The sequence below is a fragment of the Nelumbo lutea genome, chromosome 2, assembly GCF_056320005.1.
Source record: "Nelumbo lutea isolate HS-2025 chromosome 2, American lotus-T2T, whole genome shotgun sequence".
NCBI classification, from domain to species: domain Eukaryota; kingdom Viridiplantae; phylum Streptophyta; class Magnoliopsida; order Proteales; family Nelumbonaceae; genus Nelumbo; species Nelumbo lutea.
In genome coordinates, this window is record NC_142685.1 from 73,344,397 (window position 1) to 73,366,809 (window position 22,413).

Below are 22,413 nucleotides of genomic sequence, written 5' to 3' on the forward strand. Positions count from 1 at the left end.
GTAGGGAGAAAATGTCAAATCATTCATAATTTGAAAATATACATATTTCAATAGTTTATATGAAGAAATACATAGAACAAATAGATATCAAACACCTGTATCAATAATAATGCATCGATCAGGAGTTTAAGAAAGGTCCACAATATTGGAAATGCGAAGAGTTGAATAGAAAACCACTTTAAGAGATATATTTGGATACACTTTGGACATGGTTTTTAAAAACAAACCGGTGACCGAACCGGTCAGGGGTCCAGTTACCGGTTCGAACGGTCCGATCATTCCACCCAAATGGCTGGCCCGTTTTAACAAAAAAATTAAAAAATTAAAAAATTTGAAAAACGGTCAAAACCATTCGAACGGTTCAAGCAATTAACCATCCGGTTTAGTGGTTTGCTGACCAAAATCAACGGTTTTGGAGGAAAATGGGACCAGTCAGGTGATCGGTTCCCAATTTTTCTGGTCCGACCCAGTCCAGTCCGGTTTTGAAAACCATGACTTGGATATGCATAAGCATAGTGCAAAAATTAAGAGTATGCTAAGAAATTCAAATAAATCCTAAAATATATGAATTATAAACTATATAGGTACATGTATTTTGAATTTGGACAGGCGCTTTTGAGCATATATTATCCATAAAGTAATTTTTTCAATTTTGCATATTTTTGTACGTGCCATGTTAAGACAATGCCATAGCAGATCAGGCATCTGTAGCTACTCGTCTACAAAGGAAAACTTGTTCTGTACGAACATCCCTTTCCCTCATAGCAGAAATTTAATTTAGTTTGGGGGAAGCTTATAAGTAAGACATTAATGCTCTCTTGTAATATTATATCGTTTTGATTAAAAAAAAATCAAATACCAAGAGAAAAGATATAACATATCAGGGTTTGATCAATCATGTACAGTAAAAGAAGCCTGGATCTATCATATTTCATGGAAGAAACATATGAAATCTTATCAGTATTCCACATAAGTTCGCTGAAAACTACCCTGCAATTTCTCCCTTTATGTATTGCAAGCCAAAAATATAGGAATAAATAAAGAACTGTAGACATATTTACAGACTAGCCAATGCTAATTAGCGAAAGAAACAATTATGAATGGACACCAATTAATTGACAATAAAATGAATAAATCATACAAAAATTTGAGTAATATCTATAAATAAATTAAAAGAAAAACCAAACAAAGAAATATTATTTGATTCCTTTTAATCTTCAAGTAGGTATCTGTTTCTTCTTGCGCCAAAAGCAAGTCTCTGGGCACAAACAAGAAAAATATAAGTTTCCAGTACTTACAGAAGAAGAAGGATAAAGCTTGGTAAATTTATTCAAGGAAAGAAAAATACCGAAAACATGTAGTTGAAAACAACTTAACTGAAAATATCTGGGAGTAGGCTTTAAACCCAGTCAGGAAACGAATGTAAGTGGGCTTCATGGATCCATTGGTTGGGATGGATCTGATGCTTGGAACAAGATATTCAGCTACCTATATGAAGAACAATTAAAAACAGAACGTCATACACTTGGTTATAATTACATGTGTGTTCATTAGTTTGAGTCTCCCCATTAACATTCAATAATTGTGTGTATATTTGCATCTTTGACTCAAGTACTGAACATACAATAGTTTTGATGCATGAAAAGCCATGATGATAAAGCCCCACGCAGGAAGAATCACAACTAGAATAAAATCTATATCTTCCAAGCATTTATTTTATTCATGTAGGCAGTCTAATATAAAAAAAAAAAGGCAGCCCAATGCACGAGGCTCCTGCCAATGCAGGGTTTGAGGAGGGACAGATGTACACAGCCTTACCCCTGGCACATACAGAGAGGCTGTTTCCAAGATTTGAACTCTAGTCACCCAGGTTGCAATGGAGCAACCCAACCATTGCGTCAAGGTCCATCCTCTAGGCAGTCTATTACAACTATAAACAAAAATGTGTTCCCAATCATCATATATTGTATTATTACATCATGAATATCAGGTTAGAAATTTTGGTTGTGGTCGTTCTAGATAGGGTCTCCAACAGAAAATTAGGTGCATATTGTGGAAATACAAGGAACATGGGCTTCAGGCTGGGCCCATTTGAAATTTGGCAAAACTCAGCCCAAGCCCAGTCCATGAACAGGTCTATTGATGAGCAAGGCAAAGTTTTTTTTTAACATTGAGGTATAACATGCATTGTGACACTTTGTTATAATGGATTATCGAACCATAGAAGAGGCCAAATTGAAATATCCCTGGGTCTCCAATACTAAGTGCACCTTGATTTCCACTCCTATTATTATTAAATTTATATTGCATATATTCTTTTTAGTCCTTATTTTAAAACCTCTTGTTTCTTAGGTATATGTCCATAGATCCAATTTTGTAACTAATCCTTCTTTAGTTTGATCAATTAATACTATGTCATCAGCAAATAACATACACGATGGGACCTCCTCTAAAATTTGTTCGGTCAATTCATCCATGACCAGAAAAAGGTCATTGCCCAGTACTGGTTCTAGGTTCCTAGCTTTCTGAAGGGTAGAGTGGATACAGTCATAACCTATGATTAGTGCAAATCAGCCTTGGTGAAGTCCCATCATGACTGGAAACTGTCATGTGTCTCCCATAGGCATTCTAACATTGGTTATTGATCCCTACTACCTGTCCTTACATAGGTCAACATACCTATTTGGTACTCTTTTCTTTTCCAAAACCCACCATATTACCTCTCTAAGAAATACCATATGAGGATCTCTCCTCTTTGAACTTTCTATCAACAAGAAGATAGTTTCCATGGTTCATCTCCATGACATGAAACCAAATTACTTTCTAGTATACTTGTTTCATGTTGTAACCTCTTCTCACTTTCTCAGTTACTCTCTTCCAAAGTTTGATAATGTGACTCATGAGTTAAATCCCATGATGATTACTAGAACTTTTATATCATCTACTTTTTTAACAATAACCACCATAGTGTCGTTTCTCCCTTCATTTGACATCTTTGTTTTCATTAAGTTATTAAATAGTTTACTTAGCCATAACAGGCCTACCTAATGTAGAGGCTGGTAGATAGAAGACAAGGTTAATGAGTTACCTTGCTTTAAAATCTCACAAAGTAGGATCTCTAGGGAAAATCTAGAGAATAGTTGCTGGTTTTCTTCTAGCAGTAAAGAATACTAGTGCACCCTCTGTTGTCACCTAACCAGTTCGTACTAGAGAGAACACAAGAAATCAGGGGTGTCTAAAGAATGAATCAACCCCCACCCCATAGAAGAAGAAGAAGAAGATATGTAGCATGTGAAGAATAAAACAAGGACTGTGGTAGTGCACCCTAAATCAGGGGTGTCTAAAGAATGAATCAACCCCCACCCCAAAGAAGGACTACGGTAATATAGTACAACATAAAAAATGTTGGCAATTTGCATATAAGGTGACATGAGGGAGAGAAATAGAACCAGCAAGAAAAGTTTCTAATAAAGTGGTAATCCACCTGAATATGCTTCAGCCTCTTATGAAAGGCAGGGTTAGAAGCAATCTTATAGCACTAGTGTTGTCTGCATATAGAGGGATAGGTGTAGAGGGAGGAAGACCAAGATCCTCAAATAGTGATCGAAGCCAAACAAACTCATTGCACACAGATGACATTTCCCTATACCTTTGTAGATGACTTGGACACTGTTTGTTGTTTCTTGCATTTCCATGAGATGAGGGAATCACCCACGAAGACATACCTCCCTGTAGTAAAATACCGAGTGACAAGGCAGCCTGCCCAATCTGCACCAACATAGGCCTTCAATTGGATAGGAGATAATGAAGTGAAGAATAGTCCTTGTGATAAAGTGCGGGGCAAAAACAAATTAACTAACGACCTAAACCACATGAGAAATGTTAGGACGAGTCATAGTGAGATAGATAAGAGACCCCACAAGTTGTCAATCCTTTGTGGTTAGGATTAATACCCCACAAAGGCTCACATAATAGATTGAGCAGAAAGTTTAGAACGCTCACGAGAAGGAAGATGCACAAAACATAAGCATCCATAAACATGAAGATTAGACAAATTTTGAGGAGTGTCTGGACAACTTCGTTGAACTTGTATTCCATGATTCTTCAAATAGGCTAAAAAATCTCCATCACAGTATTCTCCTCCTGAATCTGAGTGAAGGATCCATAAGCTTGATTGAAACCAAACTTGAATCATAGCACGAGACAGTAGAAAGGTTGGAAAAACTTTTGACTTGTGTTTGATGTAGAGAACACTGATGTGGGCCCCACTGCAGTGGTCCCCACTGTGTTCGTAGGACAGCAGTGTAGTTATTTGTTTCAGTTATAGTAGTGTCAGTTTAAGTCAGTTTGTTAATTCAGTTGTTATTTATTTCAGTTTTATTTACTTTATTTATTATGTAAGTACCAAGGGCAGATGTGCCCTTTCCATTATGTACTAAACATAACCTATAAATATTAAGAGAGTGGCAGCAGCAGATCAGTTAGAATCTGTCCCTCCTTTCAACAACTTGTGTTCTCCTGCTTCTCTTCTATTCTCTCTCCTTTCTCTCATTTTCTCTTCTGTTTTGCAAACCTAAAACCTTTTAGGATTCAAGATTGATTACAGTCTTGATCTTCTACTTGGTATCAGAGCCTATTTAGGGCTTCTCATGTGTGTTTAGTCCAGCCAACCACATGAGGACTAGCTAGGGCTGGAAGCTTTGAAGAAGTTTTTCGGTGGCTGAATCTTGGAGATTACTAGGAGAGGTTCGCAGCAGTTGAAGACTTGCCGCGGCTTGCAGAGAGTTGGTAATCAGGAAGAGGCAGCGAAGGTTAGGGTTTAGGTAACCCTAGAAGATAGTAAACCGAAGACAGGTAATCAGTAAGTAAGTTTTTTTTACTGAGTTTCAGAGACTGCAACCAGCCGAGATAGGTTGGACCTATCTAGAAAGAGGGGCCGAACTATGTTCAAGTTTGTTCTAGGGTTTGACTGTTGGGCCGAACCCTCTTCTTCAAAGGTGATTAGTTTTTAGGTTTTCATATTGCCCTACGACAAGTCCCACTTGTGCAGACTGCTTGGAGAGTGCAGCTGAGCACTTGCTTCAAACCTACAGTTGAAACCCTATTTTTGCTCTCGCAGCAGTGGGCCCCATAGTAGTAATTTCAAAAAATAGCATCTCAGATTGATAGACTGCCTGATAATGTGCATGCCGATTGGTTTCATATCAGATTTGAGTTGATTTCTTGCATATACTGTGATAGGCGATTGATTTCAGATCAGATTTGGGTTGGTTTCAGATTGGATCAGAACAGATTTCAGATTAGATAAGATTTGTGTTGGTTTTGGATCAGATTTCAGACTTACTTGCTTGACTCCGTTTTCTGGTATAATTGCTCTAACAATTTGTAGCCACTGAATCTTGATCAAAGACGGAGTTTAAGGGTCAGGGAGAAAGTAGTTTTGGAAACCATAGTTATGGTAATGTATCTGAAACCTGGTTTCAGATTACAACTATGAGATTTGATGGATCAAATTATTTGGAGTGGGCGCAATCAGCCATGATGGCTATTGGAGGAAGGGGAAAACTAGGTTACCTCTTGGGAGATGAGAAAGAACCTTCCAAGGAGGACCCAACATACACCAAGTGGGTTCAAAAGAACTATTTAGTTATGGCATGGCTGTGTAATTCTATGCAGTCACATATCAGCCGAAATTACTTGTGGGCCAAGACAGCCAAAGAGATATGGGATGTTGTGAAAGAAACCTATTCCCAACCCCTTAATGTTGCCAGAGCCTATAAACTGAAGTGTGAGGTGAACAACCTTAAACAAGGAGAGAAGCCAGTTTCTGTCTACTTCTCTACCTTGAAATCCTTGTGGCATGAGATTGACCATTGACCATCTAGAGACCCTTGAGTGGGAGAGCCAAAGATGCACAAACTCATAGAAAGCAAGTCGAGACGAATAGGGTATTTGAGTTTCTGGCTGGTTTGAATTCAGAATATGACATTGTGCGACAACAAATATTGACAAGAGATAGTGTGACCCTTTCTCAAGCATACTCCCTGGTGCATAGTGAAGAGACCAGGAGGAAAGTTATGATGCAGCCTCAGCCCTCTTTCCCAGCCTTGACAGCTATTAAACCCAAGCCAGGGGTGACTCAGAAAGGGACCGGAAGAAGGAAGATAAATGGGATCTGGCATGTGAACATTGCAAGAAACCCAAGCACACAAAAGCTACTTGTTGGAAGCTACATCCTCACTTGGTCCCAGCAAAACTAAGAAATAAGAAGGGTAATGCTCATATGGCAGCGAACACTGATTCAACATCCTCATCAGGAACATCCCTGGAGACTTTAGCTGCTGTTCGGGCTGCCCTCATACAGTTGGAAAAGGAAGTTGGGAGTTCAGCTCAGCCATCTCAGTCACCATCAGCTCCTGCCACATCTGCATTTGCACATTCAGGTACTCGAGCCTCAGCTTACCATGCTTCAGCTCCAAGTAATACTGATCACTACTGGGTAATAGATTCAGGTGCATCTGACCATATGACTAGATTGCCATCTTTGTTCACTTCTTATCACTTGTCCTCTCGCGAGATAGAGTATCCATTGCTGATGGCTCTCTTGTTCCCATTTCGGACAAGGGAGACATCAAGCTATCGGATACTATCTTTTATCTTCTGTCTTGCATGTTCCTAAGCTTGGTACTAACCTGCTTTCAGTTAGTAGTATTACCAAACACATGAACTGTTCAGTAACCTTTTTCCCTGACCGATGTGTTTTTCAGGATTTGGAGACGAGGAAGGTGATTGTGACTGGCCGTTAGACGAACGGGATCTATCTGCTTGGAGAGAGTTCTCGTCGGGAGGAGTCAGTGGATAAGAAGTCTTTTGTTTCCCAGTCTGTGAGTTCGGTTATGCTTTGGCATAACCGATTAGGTCATTTGTCTTTTAATTCTTTGAAGAGTCAGTTTCCTGCTTTATTTGAGTTTGTTGAGTTATCAAAGTTGAGGTGTGAGAGTTGTGAGTTTGCCAAACATTGTAGAGCCTCTTATTCTTTAAGTAATAAAAGGAGTAATTCCTCTTTTGATATTGTGCATACTGATATTTGGGGGCCATATCATATCTCTTCTATGGGTGGGTACAGATATTTTCTATTGTTTGTTGATGACCATACCCGGTTTTCTTGGGTCTATCTTATGCGTTCTCGGGATGAGGTTCCTGTTCTGACCCAAAACTTCCATCAGATGGTCCTCACTCAATTTGGGACCAAAACCAAAGTCCTTAGATCTGATAATGCAAAAGAATACTTTGCTCAGCCATTGACCTCCTACCTTCTTAGCCATGGAGTTATTCACCAGAGCACCTGCCCTTATACACCACAGCAGAACGGCGTTGCCGAAAGGAAGAATAGGCATATCTTGGAGGTGGCTAGAAGCATTATGTTTACCTCCAATGTACCTATTCGCTTATGGGGTGATGCTATCCTCACGGCAGTTTATCTCATTAATCGAGTTCCTTCTCGGGTCCTTGATATGAGAACCCCCTTTTCCCTTCTATACCCAGACGAGGAGTTGTTCATTGTTTCTCTTAAAACCTTTGGTTGTACCTGTTTTGTTCAGCTTTTCGGGCCTCATCATTCCAAATTTGAACCTAAGGCCTCCAAATGCATTTTCCTTGGTTAAGCACAAACTCAAAAGGGTTATTGCTGCTATGATCCGGTTTTAGGGAAACGGTTTGTCTCCATGGATGTCACCTTCTTTGAGGAGACACCCTATTATCCTAGGGTTTCTCCTCAGGGGGAGAGCAGTGAGAGTGGGGCTGTTTTGAGTTTCTTTCCTCAGGGGGAGAGTAGTGAGAGTGGAAGTGGGGCTGGTAGCAGTGGGGCTGTTCTTTTACCTATTCCACTGGGTAATGAAGGTTGTAGTGGTGAGGGTGGTCAGAGGGAGCCAGAGTTGAGAGTCTATCACAGGCGATGCAGGCAGGTTGATCCTAGTTATCGGCAGTCCCGGCCAGCTCCAGTTCCTTCCGCAGCTCCAGATCCAGAGCCTACTGAGATATCTCTCGCTGTTGCCACTTCCCCTCTTGTGGATGACCTTGATTTCCCTATTGACATTCGCAAAGGGAAATGACATTGCACCACTTCTACAACTCATAGCATCTCACAGTTCTTATCCTATGATCGTTTGTCTCCATCTTACTGGTCCTATCTCACTTCCATTGCTGATGTCCCTATTCCAAGAACAGTGCAAGAAGCCTTATCGGTTCCAGAATGGAAAGATGCAATGCAAGTCGAAATGGATGCCCTGTTGAAGAATAATACTTGGGCAATGGTTGACCCACCAAAAGGAAAGAAACCGGTGGGATGCAGATGGGTGTTCACTGTGAAGCATAATGCTGATGGCTCTATTGAAAGGTACAAAGCCCGACTGGTTGCAAAGGGGTTCACTCAGACTTATGGTATAGACTATTTGGAGACCTTTGCCCCAGTAGCCAAGATGACCACCATCCGAGTTCTGTTATCCCTTGTAGCAAATCATTCTTGGCCCTTGTTTCAGATGGATGTTAAAAATGCATTTCTGAATGGAGACTTACAGTAAGAGGTTTACATGCAGTTGCCTCCTGGATTCTATGATACAGAGACAGGTAAGAAGGTTTGCCGACTGAACAAGGCATTGTATGGTTTGAAGCAATCACCTAGAGCTTGGTTTGATAGGTTCAGATTAGCCATTGGAAAGTTTGGTTATGTACAGGCCCAGTCAGATCATACACTATTCATCAAGAGGGTGGAGTCCTCTCTGACACTACTTGTAATATATGTTGATGATATTGTGGTGACAGGAAATGACAGTCATGAGATTGAGTCCCTCAAACATCTCCTTCATCAAGAGTTTGAGGTGAAAGATCTTGGTGCACTACGGTACTTTTTGGGTATTGAGGTTGCTAGATCCAAGCAGGGGATTTTTATCTCTTAGAGAAAATATGTTCTAGATCTGTTGGCGGAAACTGGAAAGTTGGGTGTTAAGCCGGCTGATACACCCATTGAACAAAATCACAAGATTAGTGCAGAGGGCGGGGAGCCTCTTGAAGACAAAGTTATGTTCCAACGATTGGTTGGAAAGCTCCTATATCTCTGCCTCACTCGGCCGGATATCAACTATGCAATTAGTGTTGTTGGCCAGTACATGCACTCCCCTAGAACTTCTCATTTTCTTGCGGCAGAGAAAATATTAGCATATTTGAAGAGATGCCCGGGTAGAGTTATACTGTTTAAGAACAATAATTACATGAGGGTGGAAGTCTATACAGATGTCGATTGGGCTGGGAGTGTTGATGAAAGAAGGTCTACCTCTGGATATTGTGCCCTTGTGGGAGGTAACCTTGTCTCTTGGAGGAATAAGAAGCAGAGTGTTGTTTTCCGCTCCAGCGCTGAAGCGGAATACAGGTCAATGGCTAATGGAGTGGCTGAAATCTTGTGGCTGAGGTCACTACTTGAAGAGTTGGGTACTGACTATGAAAAGCCCTTAATGTTGTATTGTGATAATCAGGCAGCTATTAATATAGCCCACAACCCAGTGCAGCATGACAGAACTAAACATATCGAAGTTGATCGACAATTTGTGTGAGAAAGGGTCACATCACAAGAAGTGTCTTCCGTACATCACATCTAATATGCAGCTCACGGATATCCTGACCAAGGCTGTACCAAGGAAGAAGTTAGAGACAGACCTATCCAAGTTGGGCATGATAGATATCTACTCCCAACTTGAGGGGGAGTGTAGAGAACACTGATGTGGGCTCCATTGTGTTCGTAGGACAGCAGTGTAGTTATTTGTTTCAGTTATAGTAGTGTCAGTTTGAGTCAGTTTGTTAATTCAGTTGCTATTTATTTCAGTTTTTATTTACTTTATTTATTATGTAAGTACCAAGGGCAGATGTGTCCTTTCCATTATGTACTAAACATAACCTATAAATATTAAGAGAGTGGCGGCGGCAGATCAGTTAGAATCTATCCCTCCTTTCAACAACTTGTGTTCTCTTGCTTCTCTTCTATTCTCTCTCCTTTCTCTCGCTTTTTCTTCTGTTTTGCAAACCTAAAACCTTTTAGGATTCAAGACTGATTACAGTCTTGATCTTCTACTCATAAATCACTATGTATAATTTCAAAAGGAGAGGTAGCAGTTTAGATGTGTAAGAAAATGGAAAAGTACAACTTTTACTCAAACAACAAATAACACAAGATGTATCAAAAGTTTGTAGAAAAAGGAAATTTATTTCTAATGAAACCAAAGTCAAACGAAAACTTTCATAGTTGGAGTGACCCAAACGTTTATGCCATAAATTCCAAACATTATTTCTTTGATTCTACTATTTGAGATTTCTCAAACTCCAGGGCAAACAAGCGGCCCAGCATATGCCCTTTCCCTTTCACCTTCCTAGTGTATTGGTCCTGAATCAAACAACCATTAGAAGTAAAAGTTAGAATGTGACTTTCATCAACCAGTTAAGCAACTGAAAAGGTTAGTAGTAAGGTTGGGAACAAAGAAGATTTTGGTAGTGAAAAGGAAGTCGAGGGTGAGAGCTTAAGGCATAAATCATTACTCCCAATGATATTTAGTTTCTTACCAATGACAGTAACAATGTGTTTATGGTGGGGTATCAGAAAATTTACTTGAAGGTTTAGGGTAGGCTCCAATCATATGACTGGTAGGCACAGAATCAATTATCCAAACACTGAGAGGGAGAAGTGCAGTAACCAGAGAACTCACTAGATAAGCCAATAACAGAAAATGTAGATAAGCCAACTATCGTATCTTTTCCTCATTCATAGAAGTAGAAGATTCACCTTTGGAAGTAGAGGCATCAATCATTTATCCCTCACTAACTTGATATGCTTGTGGTTGGTTCTTTTTTGTAGTACCCTTTGATGGTCAAACAGGGCAATCTGGAATAATATGACCATATTGTTTATTAGCCAGGCGAAGGCTTCCACCCTTGGGGGGCATTGGTTTCCCCCACACTCCCCGAATTGAATTGGCTTCCACTAGATTTCTGATCAGGATGGAGTACATTGACTGTAAATTTCCCATCCTTGCATTCCTTCAACCATCTGATGTCAGCCACTAACGGATTAATCTCCAAAGATTGCTGTTCTGAAGTCAATGCACTCTGAGGAGTGTGACAGATCAATATTTTCTTGATAAATTGGACTAATAGTAAACCTTCTTCAATTAGGTATATCTCATAGGCTATTCACATTCTTCTCATGGGTACAACATTGTGAGATACAATTGAACACATTCTTCTCATCAGGTTTAGTAATTGTCCCATTCAAATAGTCTTCAAGCCCTTTTCCTTCAACAAAGAAATCAAAATGGAACTTCCACATGCTGTAGTTGGTTCAATCAAATTTCATTGGAATAATATCAATCTTTTCAGCCATTCCAAATAAGAGATACAGTCCAGAGAATAAAATGGCAGCACTGATATTGATTTTTCAAGGTTGTTAATCACTCAACTTGATAAAGAAACAGTCCAAATACTGAAATCAGTATCACAACACCCACACACAAGGGGATTTCTCAAAAGGACTCTTGACAGCAAGGCCAAAATGATAATATAGAGAAATAGTATAGAGAAATCAAGTCCAAAAAAGTAATAAAATCAATCAACTTCAGTTCAAGAAGCCATAGATATGTTCCACCGTAGAAAGAAATTGAAATCCTCCGGAAAAAAAAAAAATCAAACCAACTACAACCAACTGATACTTAGTGTTGATAGTCTAAACCAGTAGGGTTTCGGGACTGTCGAACTAAGAAAAGGGATCAAAACCCTCTAGAACCAATCTAGAATCTCAACTAAGTCACTGAGGAGCAAGAAGACCCTAGGGCGACACCAAATTTAGGATCGCAAGAGGAAAGAAATAGCCGATTGAGAAAAAAAAAGAGATACACCAACCTGTTAGGTGATTATTCCAAGAAAACTGTGCTACTTTGTGCTGATTGAAACAGCCTTCAAATGACCTCCAAGGGCTTGAAGATAGATGTTGAAGGCCTAGTGAATACCCTTCAAACTGGAACAATAACCTGAGATTTAAGCTGATATCCATGACTTGCTCTGATACCATGTTACCTAACCAGTTGGTACTAGAGAGAACACAAGAAATCAGGGATGCTAAAGAATGAATTGACCCCCACCGTAGAGAAGAAGAAGAAAACAAAGAAATAAAGAATATGTAGCATGCCAAACATACAAGGGATTACGGTAATTGGTGAGAACCCAGAGGCTGACCCAAGTCCAGCCCGCTATGCCAATGGACCACGACCACCAATCACAATGGTGTATACACGGAAGAGGAAACCCTGCCCAGTACCAGAGCAGCTCTAGGCCACACTCGATGGAATCTCAACTAATTCCATTATCATAACCAACTGAGTGGGTTATTCTGCAGTGTAACGGTCAGCTACTACTTATATAAGATGTGCCTTCAATCAATCGAAAATAAGAAGAATACTGAGTTCTCTCTCTCACTCACTCACTCTCTCTCTCTCTCTCTCTCTCTCTCTGGAGGACAGTTCCCCTCAAAGGAACCCTGAGATAGGCAGTGACCTATCATCTGGTATTAGAGCCTCTTCGTTCACCATGCCTAACACACAATCAGCCTTTGTAGACAATCGGATGGATCGCCTGGAAATCGACATGCACCGGGTGACGGAGGAACTAAAGGAGTTGAAGGAGGTGCTGTCCGTGGTAGCTTCCCAGCAACGGGAGAAGTCGGTGGCGGCGAGCAGGGATAATGAATTGGAGGAGTCCAGCAGCAGCGGAGGAAGACGTCCGAGAACCTACGGGGGAAGATATGCTAAGCATGACTTTTCAGCGTTTTTTGGAGGAGATCCCATTCCATGGATTTTCAAGGCAGAACAATACTTCGAGTATCATGAAACCCCTGGTCATCAGCGGGTGACTGTTGCCTCCTTCCATCTCGACAGCGACACCATCCTTTGGTTCAAGTGGTTCCAGAGGTCATGCCCACAAATCTCATGGCAAGACTTCACCGATGCTCTCTGTGTATGCTTCGGACCGGCAGCCTACGATGACTGTGATGAGGTTCTTTCGAAGCTGAAACAGATGGGAACGGTTTGGGAGTACCAGGTCGAATTTGAGAGGCTCGCGACCCTGTCGACAGCTGGACGGAGAAGGCACTGGTTGGGAGCTTCGTCGGAGGACTCAAAGAAGACATCAGGGTGGAAGTTAAAGTGTGGAGACCTTCGACCTTATTGGTAGTGGTCGGGTTAGCCTGTCTTCAGGAAGAATGCCTGGATCGGTCCAGGAGAGTAAATCGAGCCACTGGACCGATTCTTAAGCCTCCGCCCCCCAAGTCAGATGGGCTTTTTCCCCTGCCCAATAACGGGCTAGACACAGCCACCTCCCAACGGCCCAAAATGCCTTTTTTGCACCTGTCCTGGGCTGAAATGCAGGCCCAATAGGAGAAGAGTTTGTGTTATAATTGCGAGGAAAAATTTGGACCAGGCCATAGATGCAAAGCCCAGTAGGTGTTCCTCTTGCAAACGGAAGATTCCGAAGGAGAAATGGAGGTTCCCGCCCCTGGTGAAGATGAGCCTGTGATTCCTGAAACAGAATCAGAGATCTCTCTCAATGCATTAAATGGTTCGGCATCTACAAGGGTTATGAAGGTTACAGGACAACTTTGGGGGCATCCGTTGACTGTTCTAATAGACAGCGACAGCACCCTCAACTTTGTGGCTCAGATTCTAGCCCATCAACTAGGTATGGCTGTCCATTATTATCCTTCCTTTCCTGTTCATGTTGCGGATGGAAACAAAATAGTATGTGATGATATTTGTAGAAATGAGAAGTTGTTCATTCAGGGCCATCAATTTACCGTGGATCTCCACCCCCTAGAGTTTAGTGGGGAAGATGTTGTGCTAGGTGTTCAGTGGTTGTGCCAATTAGGCTCAGTAAGGAGTAACTGGGCCCAAATGACCATGGATTTTGAGATAGGGGGAACTCCCTACCATCTATAAGGCTTGGGACCCCCGACCCTTAAATCTGATGATGCCGGAACCCTCTTAAAGCTGAGCCACGAGAAGGGGTGTCCGGCACTCATGCATATGGGTCATGAATCCCTAGGCCCAACTCTCAGCCTAGACCCAAATCAGCAACTCAACAATCAGGATGTGGCCCACTTGCAAGACCTTCTGAACCATTATATGGATGTGTTTGGGGAACCTGATCATCTACCCCCTGCCTGAGCACAAGACCACCGTATACCCTTACTACCAGATACCCTTACTACCAGGGGCAACACCCACTAATGTATGCCCCCTACCGTTACCCCTACTACCAAAAGACAGAAATAGAAAAAAAATTGTGAAGGAGTTTGTTATGGGCCTGGGCGTAGGATCTCGTCACAGGTCGGTCCACGGGGAAAAGCTCCTGTTTTCCCTTGTTCCTTCCCTTCCTAGTTGAACCTATCTTGGCGTCCTAGAGGGTGATTTGTCCAAGAGATCACCAAACTCTCCTTTTACTCTCTTTCTTGACTGGAAATTTGATATCTTTATTCAATAATTTCAGCTCCTTAAATAGGAGATTACAAGAGGTAAGAGTCCTCCTTGTAGGAAGACTCCTTGATAACTAAACTGCTTACAGATAAGATAGATAAGACTCCTAGATAAGACTAACTAAACTGCTTATAGATAAGATAGATAAGACTCCTAGATAAGACTAACTAAACTGCTTACAGATAAGACAAGAGAAAGAAAGCAGATAAGATAAGGATAAGGTAAGATGAACTGTGGCTAGCTAGATAATCTGATGAGGGTCCCACGTTACTGCTGCTGCCGGCGTCGGTACTTCTTCCCCACGAATGCATCCATAGCATTACTCCCCTCTTGGACTACAAGCTTGTCCTCAAGCTCGAAATCTGGATATGTGTCTTGGAGTTCAGTCAAGGGAATCCAGGATAGGTGGAATGATTTAGCCCTCCTGGATCGGGTTCCAATGAAGGGGGTTCATCCTCATCGTCCTCTTGTTTCACCAGGAGGCAGAAAAGTCTCTTGCACTTGTGCCCTGCTGAATAGAGTTCATCACAATTAAAACACTGTCCCCTTGCCCTGCGTTCTGCCATCTCAGCCCTGGACAAGTGCTTAATAGGGGGTGCAACAACGCTGCTCCCCTCACTTGATGCTGATCTGGAATTGTGGCTCATCTGTGGTTTCCGTTCTTGGCTGGCAGCTAAAGATGGAGCCATTCCGAGTGGTTCCGGGGATGCCCATGCGGATGGAGGCCGCCCCATACTGAAGGTTCCACGGCTGAGCTGCATCTTTCGTTCGAAGGTGTGAGCTAGATTCATGGCTGTAACCAGGTTGGGGGAGTGTTGCATCTCCACATCCACCCTCAAGGGTTCTGCTAACCCTGCGGTGAACATGTCTACCTGCTGGTTCGGTCGTACCGAAGCTGCTCTGGCAAGGAGGGTCTGGAATTGGCGCTGGTATTCAGCCACCGTTCCCGTCTGTTTGAAGTTGATCAGTTCACCTAACGGGTTGCTCGTCAATGGGGGCCCAAACCTGAGGAGGCAGTAGGATTTGAATTGGGTCCAACTGAGCCTGGGTTCCTCCTACTCCAATTTATAAAACCAGAGCTGCGCCTCCTCCATCATGTGGAATGCAGCCAAGCTTACCTTGTCGCTGTCCCTTGTCCGTTGGTTGTTCCTCCCCTTCCTAGCTGAACCTATCTTGGCATCCTAGATGGTGATTTGTCCAAGAGATCACCGAACTCTCCTTTTACACTCTTTCTTGACTGGAAATTTGATATCTTTATTCAATAATTTCAGTTCCTTTGTTAGTGGTGTTAGTGAAGGGGTATTTCGGTCTTTGTACTTGTTGAGAATGTTGATGTGTACTGTTATGTTAGTTCGAGTGCCTCTTACTTAAAGAAGGGCACTTAAGTCTTTTCCAATAAGTTAATAATATAATAACAGGTCTGGCCGAATCTAGGGATAACTTTTTCTCTAATTCAAACCAGCCTTTCTCTCTTTCCTCTCTTCTTTTTTCCTCTCCTACTTCTTGCTGTTTACTTTACTTTACAGTCAACGAACAAGACAGAATTCTAGGGCAGGTCAAACTTCAACACTCTGGAATCTCTGATTTAATTCCAGCTTCCCACCAGTTGTCTTGTCAATTTGTTGGCTGAAATTGAGGCCTAGTGGGCTAGTAATAAGATTGAAATTGATTCCCAAAGCTAGTTTGTCTTACAAATTCTGGATGGCTAGAAAATTGTGGTTCTTGTGGTCGCATAATTTGATTAATGAGAGTGCTAAGCTACGAGATGATACCTTTAGTTCTTGTTGATGTCATAGCAGGTCTTGTTTGTATCTCTCTTCTTCTTGTTGTTTGTTGTCTTCTTAGTAACTATTCTTATTTCTTCAGTGGAACCAGGATTAAAGGCATTTTTAGGAGGCACCATAACTCTAATACCAACTAACATCGGGACTGGTAGATTGAAGGCAAGATCGATGGGTGGCCTTGCTTCAAAAACTTGAAATAGGATCTGAATTTAGAGGATATCTAGAGAGTAGTTGTTAGTTTATTTCTAGTAGCAAAGAATTACTAGAAAATAACAGAGAGAAAAGAAGAATTAATGTGCTTCTTTAACACTATATCAAGAGAATAAGAAAATCAACTACAGAGAAGAACAAATATTAATTTAATTCTCTTGTTCTAGATGTGAGATGGAAATAAGCTTCAATCATATTTTCAGAGAAGGCAATAGAGTAGCAGATGCTCTAGAGATTCTGGCATGGACTGCTCAAAGATCCTCTATCTTTTGGATTACCATGACGTCCCTTACATGATTTGCCAACTTATATATGAAAACCAGCTTCAATTTCCTTGTTTTAAAGTTTAAACAGTGGCAATCAAGTGTGGAACAAACACAGTTGAAAAAAAAAAGTAACTAAAATCACCAAATTTTAAGGGTCATATCTTCAAGACCCCACAAATCATCATCTACCAAGTACCACCAGCTGATTCACAAGGAAGACATCACAAAGGCCAAAGATCATACATGGTGGTAAAAATGATTCATAAAAGATTCAAGAATATTTAAATTGCATCAGAAAAAATATAAAACCACATACAATCAGTCAAAAAATTGTAAAAAAATAAATGAAGGTTTCTGATGATCTTCAAAACATTACCAAAATTGAGTAAAAACATAAAACAACCAAAATCTAGGGCTCCCTTAGTCTGCTCAACTTTGTCCATATGGCTACCGATGTCACCTATATGACATGAGGAGCAGAACACATGAAGGTTGGAGAGGAAAAGTGGATTTGCCTAATCATCCCACTTGATCAATAGTTATTAAGTTATATTTGTCACTTATGTTGCTTATTCCTAATACATTGAATTTCTGTATATTCACTGGATATCAATCTTGATTTGAAACATTATTCATATTTCAGTTGATGTTCCTCTTTTCTTTCTTTATCCCTCGTAGAGGTTTCATGTTGTTTAGTTAGAGAAGAGAAATAAGTAGGCTAGCTTCTGAACTATGAAGCAGATGTTTTCAATTATGTCTCATAGTAGATCCTTATCCACAATGATCATTGGATCATTAATCCCATAAATTAGCTTTAAGGCAATGAGAAATATTGAACATGAAATACTATGGTATTAGGTTGCATGCAACCCCTAAATTAGCTTTAAGGCAATGAGAATTGAGAATATTGAACATGAAATACTATGGTACTAGGTTGCATGCATCCCATGAGTAGCTTCTCTATTACCACCAAACAGGTACAACATCTTACCACTTCTGCTGGTTCTGCCAAAACATTAATGAAAAATTTGGCCTGCATCAGAAGCCATCTGTTAGTATCCTATTAGGAAAAGCCATGGGAAAATGAAAAACGGCTATGCAATTTTGTAGTCGACCTGCTTGGTGTTAGCACCGGACATTAGAAGATCAGTTGTGACCATACCTGGCTGCAACCCATAAGAAAAGGCAAAACTAAATGAGGAGGCAAATCTTAAGATGCAGGACATTAAACAAGGTTAAAATGACAAGCCAACAGTCCTGCAAACACCTTCAATGCTATATTCTCATTCAGAAAGGAGGATATCTTGATAAACACAAACAAATTAAGGCCGATGGTAATAGGTAATTTAAACGTGAATATGCTTGTTAATTTGACCATTGTTCTAGTGATTAACACACAAACTTGCATCATATATGAGAAACTTTTCACCAATATGATAGGAAAACTGTTCTATTGCTTTGGGAAATAACTCAACAACTATTATTATTGTAGTCAGACGGGTCAAGCATTTGCTATCACCCATATATATGAGCTACTGATATACAAACAAATTAAGGTCATAAGGGTTAATTTTTTTCGATAAGTTTCATAGGGGTTAATTTTAAATATGACATGTATATACTTGTTGATTTGACCATTATTCTAGTGATTAACACACCAACTAGTATCATAAATGAGCAAGTTCTAACCAATATGATAGTAAGGGAAGATTGTTGCCTTGGAAGGAAAAAACCTCCGAAGGTCCAAGGACTAGAAAAACTCAAAAACTATGATCATTGATGTCAGAAATGTCGAGCATCTAGTGGCATCCATATATATGAGCTGCATTGTATTAATGGTACATACATCCTTATATCTCATTAGTAACAAATGAGAAAAATAAAGCTTAAGGGCTAATAACAATTGAAGTGGCTGAACTGAATCACTTGCACCTGCCTACTTAATTCAAATGAAGAAGCAATACAAATAAACCAAAACTAATTGTTTATATTAAGAAAATACAATTTATTTGTAACGTACTTATGTTAGAGAATGCTATAAATCAACCTATGATGACTGCACTTAAGAATTTCCTAGAGTGGTTGAAAATGGAGGAGAGATAAGAAAGAAAGAGGGAGAAGTAGCCAAGAAAGAAAACAAGAGTTTGAGGCAAAAGATAATTGTGAAATAACTAGTTAATTGTGGGATATTGAAAGAGTGTACCATCACATGAAAACTTCACATTGAGTTTCATGGGGTCAATGAGATGAGCTAATTGAATAAGATCCATTGTATATTTCTATTTGTTTGCATCCTATGTGAAATCTAAAGATCAACTAGTTGACCTCTTCACCAAAGGCTTGAACCTTGCATGGATTTGGAGCTTTATGACATATATGGTTCAACTTGAGGGGGAGTATTAAATTACAGCATTTGTCTTTAGGTCAATTTAGTCCTTTTCCCTATTATTGTCTTTTTGTTATTTCTTTCTTTTTTTTTTATTTTTAATTGAGGGTAGTTGTGTAATTGCAGGTTTATTATAATAAAATAAAAGGTGGGGTGGAAGTTGAGGTCAATTAGCTCGATCTCTCTGCTTTCATCCCTCCTTCACCTCCTTGAACCAGGACAGATCAGATTTATTTTCTCCTCTTATTTGCTATTAAACACAGCTATTTAAGAGCAGATCACAACCATTTGTCTAAGTGTCTTCTTTACGTTGTCAAACATGCCGATTAAATAAGCATTGTAGAACCAATTTTGTTAAAGTAAGAAAAGATCTTCTGTTCCTTTTCATATTATTTATTTTGATGTTTGGGGCCCTACTTCTATTATTGCTGAGTGTGGTTATCAATATTTTATCAGCTTTATTGATGACTATCACTATATAGATGGACTTATCCTCTTCGTTCTAGAGAGGAGGCGCCTAAAACAATTCAAGATTTTCATCATATGATATTTACTTCGTTCCATGTGGAGACTGGAGATTTAGATATTTCAGTGAAACAATGGAAGAGAATACTTTAAGAGAGATTAGGAGGAGTTTTTATTTTCTTCTAGAAGTTCTTTCTATCGAAGTTCATGTTCTAGAACACCATAGCAAAATGGTGTTTCTGAAATGAAGAATCACCATCTTCTTGAAGTTGCTTACAATTTACTACTACATATGGATGCTCTTAAGAAGTTTTGGGCTACTGTTGTACTAACTGCTACAACATACTTGATTAATTGGATGCCTTCTTGAGCATTACAATATTGGGCCCCACATCAGTTGTTGTTTCCCAAGTCCTTGTTGCTTTCTTCACTTCAAATCTTCGGTTATCATAGTTTTGTTCACAACTTATCTCCTTTGTGTGGGAAGTTGAACTCTAAGTCTATTACTTGTGTCTTCCTTGGCCATCCTTGCTCTTGGAAGGGATATAAATACTTTGGTCCTTATTCTCAGAAGAATTTGTTTCCACGGATGTGTCCTTTTTCGAGAGTCAACCTTTCTTTTCATGCCTCTCCTCAAGGGGAGAATGATATTCTGGAGGAGAGGCAAGTCCAACTTCCTATGTCTATTTCCTGTGTCTACTCTTCATGTTTATTCTCATCGCCACAAGGATCATCAAAACTTATAAGATGTGGAGAGCCCTAAAGCTGTGAAGCCAACATCATCAGACTCTTAAGAGGCAGATCAAGGTACTATTGTTCCTATTGATGCCCCCGCTGATATTGTTCCTATTGATGCTCCTATTCATAATGATGTTCCATTGCTATTGATGACCTTGATGTTCCTATGATTATTCGTAAGGATGTAAGGTCCTTTTTTTGGTAAATGTAAGTGTAAGGTCATGTACTACCAAACATCCTATTGCTCATCTTACCTCTTGTAAACATTTGTCTCCATCTTGTCGTACCTTCCTAACTGTTGTGACTTGTGTCTAATGTTGTCATCCTAAGATTGTTATAGAAGCCCTAGCTTTGCCTGAATGGACAGATGGTATGAGAGAAAAAATGTGTGCATTGCACAGAAACAGTACATGGGAATCAGAGAATCTTCTTGAAGGGAAGAAAGCTATTGGATGTAAATGGGTATTTATAGCAAAGCATAGGGCTCATGGCTCAATGAAGAGATACAAGGCCAAATTAATGGCAAAAGATTTTCTTACGTGCATGAAGTAGACTATGCTAAAAGCTTTGCTCCAGTTGCAAAATGAAGCTCATAAGGGTACTCTTGTCAATAGTAGATAATTTTGATTAGGATCTTCACCAAGTTGAAGTCAATAATGCCTTCCTCAACAGTGACTACCATTGTCAAATGGGCCCAATCACACAAAATTGGCCCAATCTGTTCTAACCACCACACCCCTAAAACAATGCTGGCCTCACTGAATTCCAGCGGGTGGAGGTCTACAAGGAAATTGTGAGCCTGGATTTTTAATGTTAATTGGGTGCAAATCCCATCACATTTCAGTTGGTCAAAACAACTGACATGTGATTTTTAATGTTAATTGGATTTTTAAAGTTAACCATCTTGGTCAAAACTCAGGATCAAGATTTAAGGGTGAATCAAAGGTAATATTTTAAAATCAAGAAGTCCTACTTCAACTAGGACTCTTCCTACTGTGAAAATTTGTGATTAACTCTCAAAATATTCAAATCAAATCATACAATTAATAATGTCAAGCATAATGAAATCAAGAGTCCTAGTTGCACTAGGACTTGTCGATTTAACAAGATGAGTTCATATGAAGCTTCATCAAATCAATCAAGTAGTTAGATTATATCAGATTTTGTCTGACGAAAGATACTACAAGAGTCTTGATCATACTAGGACTCTTCCAACTTAGACTCACTTCTTTTTTAATGATAAAACTTCCATAAGTTTTGACTCTAATTGCTTATTTGAGCCCTGCATGCCCATATCCTGGGCTCAAGGGAGCATTGTTGAAGGATTTTTTTTTTTTTAAATCCAAACAATATTTAAATAATTTATAGCCCAAATAAGTGGGTTGGCTAGTCTGTTAACTAAATCATCAATACTAAAAGGTGTCATGTATGAGAGTTCTCTCTCTTTCAGTGGGAGGGGCAGGTGTCCTTCACCTAGGGGGAGGGGTAGTTGCATAACTACCCCACTCCCTATGTAAGCTCCTTAAGGGGAAGCTAGAGGCTCTCTCTTCTTCAGAGAAAATTGTGTCTCAAGAGGTTCTTAAGAAAAGCCAAGATAAAGAGAGAAGAAAAGAGAAGTTCTCAAGGGAAGATAGAGAAGGAAAAGAAATCTCACTAATACAGGTAGGAAAAGGAAAGTCATCTTTATTAATACTTCCTACATATGTCTTCTTCTATGTATCCTTCTTCCTCTCTCTTTTATTTTTACTTTTAAGCAAGGAAATGGAGGGAAATAAACCATCTATGACCAGGTGCTTTTACTTGATTGATTATGGTCCCTCTATCAAGATAAGTTAGGGATTAAACCATCTACAGTCTAATTCATAAGGACTGATTATGGTTCCCTTCAAATGAAAATGAAGAACAGAGGGATAAAAACCATCTACATATGTCATTTTCTATGTATCCTTCTTCCTCTCTCTTTTATTTTTACTTTTAAGCAAGGAAATGGAGAAAAATAAACC

The 22,413-nt window shown here is 39.9% G+C and overlaps 1 protein-coding gene and 1 long non-coding RNA gene across 3 annotated transcripts in view; one reads left to right on the forward strand and one right to left on the reverse strand.

Annotated features, from left to right (window-relative positions):
• Positions 1 to 900: 900 nt before the first annotated feature.
• Positions 901 to 22,413, reverse strand: part of NOL (NYC1-like protein) — a 72,429-nt gene continuing 50,916 nt past the window's right edge. Inside the window, exons 10-13 of one of the 2 annotated variants that reach the window (XM_088968917.1) lie at positions 17,937 to 17,987; positions 17,813 to 17,854; positions 1,378 to 1,488; positions 901 to 1,258 (exon numbers count right to left, since the gene is read on the reverse strand). In XM_088968917.1, coding sequence (XP_088825043.1) covers positions 1,211 to 1,258; positions 1,378 to 1,488; positions 17,813 to 17,854; positions 17,937 to 17,987 — 252 coding nt within the window. In that variant the 3' untranslated portion in view covers positions 901 to 1,210. Of the gene's footprint in view, positions 1,259 to 1,377; positions 1,489 to 10,169; positions 10,430 to 17,812; positions 17,855 to 17,936; positions 17,988 to 22,413 lie in introns of those variants that run through there. The other variant, XM_088968918.1, reaches the window with a different exon arrangement.
• LOC148871509 (uncharacterized) lies at positions 13,390 to 19,623 on the forward strand. Its single transcript, XR_016107072.1, has 2 exons — positions 13,390 to 13,767; positions 19,334 to 19,623. It is a non-coding gene; the product is annotated as an uncharacterized LOC148871509 (long non-coding RNA).